The sequence below is a fragment of the Salvia splendens genome, chromosome 1 (assembly GCF_004379255.2).
Source record: "Salvia splendens isolate huo1 chromosome 1, SspV2, whole genome shotgun sequence".
NCBI lineage: Eukaryota > Viridiplantae > Streptophyta > Magnoliopsida > Lamiales > Lamiaceae > Salvia > Salvia splendens.
In genome coordinates this window covers 38,274,409-38,281,564 of record NC_056032.1, presented here as the reverse complement: position 1 = coordinate 38,281,564, position 7,156 = coordinate 38,274,409, and the positions used below count along the sequence as shown (strand labels likewise).

The following is a 7,156-nucleotide window of genomic DNA, read 5'->3' as shown; positions in this document are numbered from 1 at the left end:
ATTGAATTGGGTTGGAAATAAAAAAAAATGAAATTGAATGAATAGTAATTTAAGGAACGGTTAAGGAACGAAGGGTTGCAGGTTCAGTTTCTTAGTTAAGGAATGGAGTAAAAAAGTACAGTGGGGCCCTCAAATAGTGGTTTAAGGAACGGTATAGGAACGGTATAGGAACAGCGTTGTGGATGGCCTAAGAGCCCAAAGCCCATTTGACCACCTATAAATGAAAACCTAAAAAAGCAGAGTCTTTTTCGCGTAAATGTTTCTGGTTCATCTTCATCAACAAATAAGTTCTCCCTTCTCCATAAATCAGGTATATCTCCACCTCTATTCGAAAATACACAGCAAGAGGGATTTATTTGCAATTATCAGAAATAATTTGCGTTTGCTACAGTGCTACTTCCACTCCATCTTCGGAGTAACACTGTTTAAAAACGCATAAAAAGGATATTTTGGGATGGGTTTTGGTGTATGGTTAGAGGTGTTTTCAGCTGAAAATTTTGGGATTTTGGGGATGGTTGGAGTAACACTGTTATGTCGGCATTTCCCCAACTCTCATTCTTTATTTAGTAGTATTCCGTTTTTATGCGTATCTATCGTGTAACAGGTAATCGCCTAATCGGCACGGTCGATGGTAGTATGAACTAACATACTTTCGTTTTGATTCGAGCTCGAACAACTTCTTATTTGAGTTTTTTTTATTGGACAAGCTCAAACCGATCACGGGTTAAAGAGTTTTTTTTGTATATAAAAAGTTGAGCTCTAACTCAAGGAAAGAAGCTTTACTCGAGCCTGCACTTACTCGTCACATTTACACGGCGTCGTCGAGAGTATAATTGTTATTTCTCTACGTCTAGTATGCAGAATATAATTGAATGCTGGGTCCATATTCCTCAACAATGAATGTAGCTGCAGTGGATCCATCTAATCTTCTTATCCAGCTGGAGGGTATTTTGGAATCTGACCCTCTCATGTAAGCTATTGCTGATGATAGTCATTTTTATTGCGTTCTCTTCTGATTGAACTAGCTAAATAATGATAGTTTGATCCAGGAATCCTGTAAGTTTGCCTCTGTGGGGGAAAATTTCCCTATTTTGTGGTTGCACCACTAGCTAGTTGTCTTGTCTACGAGATGGTTTTCGGATATGAATTTAATGATGTAGATGTAATTTTCCCTGTGTTCCATTATTTCTTCTCTCATTTGGAGATTTACAGTAACTGTTTCAACTTCCATGTAATGACAGTAATTACTATTAAATATGGATTTCACTTACCTGTACTGCGATTAATATTTCTCTCCCTCTCTTTCTATTGTGGCAGTGATGAAGTTGGGTTCATTCATCCAACACAGTTTGCTTTTTTAAGTGAGGATTTCCCTAGTTCTACCTCCTTGTCGTCTGTGGCTGATGGGTCTCTCCTAGAGGATGATACCATTAAATCAGAACCAGCACTCTGTAATAGTTCTGATACTTGCTTTTGGCATCATGAACATAAGCTGGGTATCTCTACCCTTGTTCTTGTTCAACTATATAGAGCGGCTAAAGACGCATTCATGGATTCTCATAGACAATGCAGGATGTTGAGCAGTTCTCAATGTAAGAAGGATGAAAAACTAGATGAAATTGCATCAGTGTGTTCAACTTCTTTCTTAAACATTGCTGAAATTGAAGTTATGAGACATAGCAAGGCACTTCTTCTACTAAGCTCTGATTTTGGCACAGCATGGAATTTCAGGTACATTCATGCCCCACTTTTTTGCATACGCTTATATTTCCATTTGGTCGCATTGCTCCCAACATATGTCAGACTTCTACCAAGTAGTTTAATCCCTGAAATGTAATATCCAGAAGTGGTATACGAGTTTAAGGGCTGTTTGTTCATGAAATAAAAGTTATACCTTCTGCAAGTGGTAAAATTGTTCCAAAGATTAGCTGGAAACCCGGTCCTTTTTATGTCTGGCTGTCTGCATGCTTCATAAATTTGCTCAGTGAGAGACTGATAGTATTAAATAAATATTATGAGCTCATTTCGAAAATACTTCTTCCTTCGTACTCCTTGGAGTTCTAGCGCTTAATATAAGATTTGAGGTTTGATGTTAACTTCATTTTGTAGAATCCTACTCAGCAACTACCACTTGATAATGATATTAAAACTCTCTCTTATGTTTTCCACTCCTAGGAAGTTAATTGTGTCAAAGAAGCAGCTCTTTCCGATGTTCATGGATGAACTGCTTTTATCAACTCTGGTTCTATCCTATTCGCCAAAAAGTGAACGCGCTTGGAGCCACAGGTACTAACCCTTGTGACTTGGGTGACTACTAGTTTCTTTTTGGTAATAATAATGATTATTATTGTTATTATTATTATTATTATTATTATTATTATTTTTCAGTCACTAAGTCAGAAAATTGGACATGGTAAGTAATATCTCATGATATGTAATACTCCCACCGTCCATGAAAAGTAGTCTCATTTTGCTATTTTGGGATGTCCATGAAAAATAGTCTTATTTCTAAAAATGGAAAGTTTCTCTCTCATACTTTACCCCACTTTTTCTCCTCTCTCCCACACTTCACTTACTTTACTCATTCTCTCTTACTTTACCAATTTCTCATGAAAACCCGTGTCGTCCACAAATGGGACTAATTTTTGTGGACGGAGGGAGTATCTACCTTCCGTTTTCTGTACAAACACCCATAGTTACACACTTTAGAATAGATATGAAACGCATGTGATGAATGGTGCTTCCTATGGCAAGTTTATTTTATCATGGTATTTACATAATTTTCTGAACTTGCTTCAATATTGTGTTCTCACTGGTAGGAGATGGGTGATCAAGATGATAGCTGGAAAGTCTGCAAATCTACCAGAGATTGTGGAAAGAGAATCTGAGTTAGTGAAAAAAATAGTAGAGGTTTAATTCTGTTCCAGAACTGTGAAGCGGCCATACATATAGGAGTACAACTTTTGGGTCATTATCAAAATTTAGTTGATGCATTTGCTAAAGAAAGGCAACTTTGTAGTGGTTGCTGTCATTCACTTTAGTATTCTTTCAGCTTGTGTTTTTAAAAGTGTGATGTGAAAATTTTGTGTATGTATTAAAGGTTTTCCTTTTCAAACTGTAGGGTAAGAGCTATAGTTCTTGCTGGTTCTAGTTGTAATTATGCCCATGCAGTTTCTTGGATAGCTTTAGGTATTGGACCGCTTAATCATCTTATTAGAATAAAGAAGACAGTTCAGAGATGTTTATTGTGAAAGCAGTCATTATGATTTATGGGGCAGGTAAAATTGGCAAACCTCTGGGTGTTTGAGTCCACCAAATTTAGCGTTCTACTGATTACACACTTAAGGTAGCATTCCTAGGTCAGCGCGTGTTTAAAACCAGTTTACCCTTTAGATAGATCAAACTTTGACCCTCTTCAAGTGAGCATCTTTTCTGAAACTTACTGGGAACTTACATAATTTGGCCTTGCCAGGGCCCAGGAGTACTTTTTTTTTTCTCTTAAAACAGTATTAAGATCACTGTTATTTTATCTGATGTAGCATTACCTATTTGGAAACCTAATATTGGAAGTATGGTTCCCCCTAAGTTCAAAGATTCCTGATTGAACAGAAGCATCCTGGATTTTATTCAAGTGCTTGTTGCACAATTTTCACAATATAGCTCTACAACCACCAGACACTTCCATTGTCGAATTTACTGCAGATTTGACCACAAGAATGACATATAGTTTGTGAGTTTGCTGTTGAGACAATTTTTGCCTTGTGGGTTCAGGGTTGATAGTTCTTGTTCTCTCAGTTTCTTATGTCATAAAGCGTTTCTATCGGTGCCATGCAAATTCTTTCCAGCAAAGCACAATTTACTATCCTTGAAAAAGTCATCGTGTGGAGTCGTAAAGAATTTGCTTCCTTTCCTTCTCTGTTTTTCTAACTTCTATTTGTAACTGCTCAAAATATGTCAATGTGACCACTAACTACACTTTCTGCAATTTTTAAAACATAAGCATAACTTGATTTTCTTATTTGCCTAAGTGTTGGATCTTCGTAATCTCTACCTGTGCCTTCCTTCGTATAAACCAAATCATTCTTCCCCAGATTGAGAATCATCTAGCAATCCCGCAACTTGAGTTCATTATTTTAAAATTTAAATGATATCTTATAATCCTGGCATAATGAGCATGCATGGATGGAACCATATTTATACATTTTTTATTATGTCACAGAACTCTAAGATGAATTACCGTGCTTGGAATCACCGCTGCTGGTTGGTTTCCTACATGTCAGACTCACAGGTCAGTTTGAAGTTAAAGCCCCTATCTCTTTGCCCTAACCCCTGTCATGTTAGACCAATTTCTACACAACTGTGGAAGAAAAACATTGATGTGCACCATTTTGTCCAGCAATAACATTATTTCTAATTTTCTATTACCATCTTCATTTATAGAGAATAATTAATATTTTATCCCAGTTTTGCATTATCCAATTTGGGTCTAGTACCATTTTCTGTTTTTTTTAAAAAAAATTAGTATTCTGTATGTATTTGGTGTTTCTTAATACTTCTTTGTGCTCTGTTCAGGTACTACTTGAGCTGCACAGTTCCAGAGATTGGGCTGCGCTTCATGTTGCTGATAACTCTTGTTTCCACTTCCGAGCTGTAAGTTTAAGAATCCATGTCAAGTGTGTCCAGCATAATTTGTTTCATGCTTTATGTTTTGATGTTTCTCAAAATGCAATAACATTGAATTTGAGGTCTTTTTTACCACTGAACCTAACGTATTTTATGATAAAGTGTTTCCATACGTGATGCAATGATAGCGAAAAGCAGCCAGCACTTTATCATGATGATGACATGCTAGTATATAGAGTGACGACATTGTGAATAAAGAGAAGTGACTTTGCCATTGCCTTGACTAATTTACGAAGGTGCCTATGTCTTAGATTGTTTTGATGGATAGAAGATATCTCTTGTTGACATGATGGGCCAATTCATGCATATATTTTCTGAGCCCATGCGTGTCATAGTTTCCCACATTGTATTTGTACAGGTGGTAGATCCATCAAACTAAGAGTTTGTGTATTTGCATCTAGTTGATTGAGACTTCAACCATCCCTTCTGGTTTCTCCTGCTCTTGGTCTTCTCTTAAAATAAGCGTAATATTAGAAATATGCATGTTATAATATATTTCCAAAGTACAACTTCACACACAAACTAACATGAGTAACATCTCCTATAATTTCAGCGGTTACTGGTCCAGATGATAGAGAATTCACGGCATTACAAGGATTTCAATGGTTTGTCAAATGAAGAACTTCAAAAACTATGGAAGGTGTGGTCTTGCATTTGTTTTGAAATGTTAAAGAAACTCCAAGGAAATGGTTTTTTGGTCATGTGATAAGCCATATTGTCCAAAATTATCATCCTAACTATAGTTGAGAGGTTGCTTGCATCTTGTGCATTCATCAGGCTCATGTGTTTGAAACATAACATGATAAATCGGTTTATTTGCAGAAAATAATGCATGAAACATAACAGTGATGGAATATAAGTTATGTAGTTACTTTTTGAATGTATCTCTGAAGTGCTTAGAAATGTCAACTGAAAGATTTGAAGGGTCTTTGATGTATAGTCATCTTTAGTTTGAGGTGTAAACTTATGATTGTCCACCTGATTATCTACATGTTTATACGGTGATATTTGGCAAATGGATGCATATCAGGAGGAGCTGGACTGGGATGCAATGTTGATAAGGCTGTACGTGGGAAGAGAGGTAGGCAGCCACACAGTATTTTGAAATAAAGAACATCATGACTAAGAACATAAACTTCTGAATAAATATGGCTTACACGAGACATGTAGGAGGATATTTGTATAATTAAATAGAAAAAAGTATGAATAGCATGATTATAGGAATTGAATGACATGTCTGATTTCTTTTACCTGGACTTTAGTGGCCTGTTTCTTGCATCTGCCAACAAACAAGTTAATACTTATTATACTAAAACTCAAATGTTCTCATCTTATCTTGATGTTGAAACTAATTAGTACTAGTAATAAAAACCAACTTACATTTCCATCTTGATTTTCATATATGGTTATTGATTCTTTTGTTTTTCTCGGGTACTGATTTCTTCAAGTCTCTATGGCTTCATCGTCGCTTCCTGTCACTAATATGGATGAAACATTTAGCTGTTGATGGCCAGAGTAACATGTTCGTCAAAGATGAATTAAAGCTATTCCAATCCTGCACAATTATCCCTGATAATGAATATGGGGAATATCAAGCACAAACAACCTTTTCAGCTACCTACATTACTTGGCTTGCTAAGGTAGACTAATTTTTGTACTTTTCTTGATACGACTGTTTCTCGCCTCATTGTGCTTACTCTCCTACTATTGCTGTTTGTGTAGCAAATGCCCGAGTCTTTTGGTGTGGTGCTTAAAGAAAGTTCACAGTTTGAGGCGCTCAAGCTATTACTCGACCAAGCTGAAAAGAGCTTCCTTTGGGATTCTCTGAATGCAAGCACTCAATAATTAGTTAGAAAACTAGTACACTGCTAAAGTTCTTGGTGTTTCCCATTTCTTATGAGGTGGTGAGTCAAACTTCGTCGTGCCACTGGAATTATAGATACAGACACATGATCTTGAAAAGGTTTAACGGTTCTATGTTTATTTGTTGTTTATCATATGTTGATATATTGAATTCCCTACCATTTCAAGGATTACTGGTAAGTTTGGTATTCTGAATCTCTGATGATGTTTTTCTTTCCCTGTAAATATAATTTTGTGATCATATATGGACTATGAACCGAGTTTTTTGCGGATTTAATTTTTTTTTTCTTATGAAATACCGGATTTCATTTGTTCTTGTTAAGTTGACTGATTCAATCTACAATAAAAACAATATAAAAACATCAAAACATAATGCACGAAATGACTAGTTAGATAATATTCCATCCCTTTAGGAAATTCAATTTGTTCCTTTTCAATAGATAGGTTCAAAGGAAATTCAATTTGTTCCTTTTCAATAGATAGGTTCAAAATACTCCTTAAAAAGGATAAAATAGAAACATCAAAGCATAAACACGAACCATCGCTTGATAGTTATGTCATGTTTCGATTAGACATGATACAATTTGTGATAGTTATCATAGTTTCAATT

General features: G+C 35.8%; 1 protein-coding gene across 4 annotated transcripts; it reads left to right on the top strand.

The window, feature by feature from the left end:
• The first annotated feature begins 214 nt into the window (after window positions 1-214).
• On the top strand, window positions 215-6,734 carry LOC121749612 (protein prenyltransferase alpha subunit repeat-containing protein 1-A-like). Of its 4 annotated transcripts, none has more exons than XR_006039656.1 (11): window positions 215-310; window positions 855-970; window positions 1,318-1,731; window positions 2,176-2,286; window positions 2,820-2,910; window positions 4,220-4,288; window positions 4,573-4,650; window positions 5,237-5,323; window positions 5,714-5,764; window positions 6,184-6,323; window positions 6,406-6,547. XR_006039656.1 is itself a non-coding variant. In XM_042144194.1 (11 exons), exons 2-11 carry the CDS (start codon window positions 873-875, stop codon window positions 6,526-6,528), a joined length of 1,314 nt encoding a protein of 437 aa, XP_042000128.1. In that variant the 5' UTR covers window positions 215-310; window positions 855-872; the 3' UTR covers window positions 6,529-6,734. The 4 variants fall into 4 exon arrangements, 3 of the variants coding, with proteins under 3 accessions (XP_042000128.1, XP_042000142.1, XP_042000136.1); XM_042144194.1 differs by having other exon boundaries at window positions 6,132-6,323; window positions 6,406-6,734; XM_042144208.1 differs by having other exon boundaries at window positions 271-310; window positions 862-970; window positions 6,132-6,323; window positions 6,406-6,734.
• Window positions 6,735-7,156: the final 422 nt, after the last annotated feature.

What these genes read in the sequence shown, in the direction of transcription:
- LOC121749612 (XM_042144194.1), top strand. Translation starts at nt 873, where the DNA reads ATGCTGGGTCCATATTCCTCAACAATGAATGTAGCTGCAGTGGATCCA. An exon ending in TTGGAATCTGACCCTCTCAT is followed by an intron (nt 971 to 1,317) that starts GTAAGCTATTGC and finishes CTATTGTGGCAG; the next exon opens with TGATGAAGTTGGGTTCATTC. An exon ending in GGCACAGCATGGAATTTCAG is followed by an intron (nt 1,732 to 2,175) that starts GTACATTCATGC and finishes TTCCACTCCTAG; the next exon opens with GAAGTTAATTGTGTCAAAGA.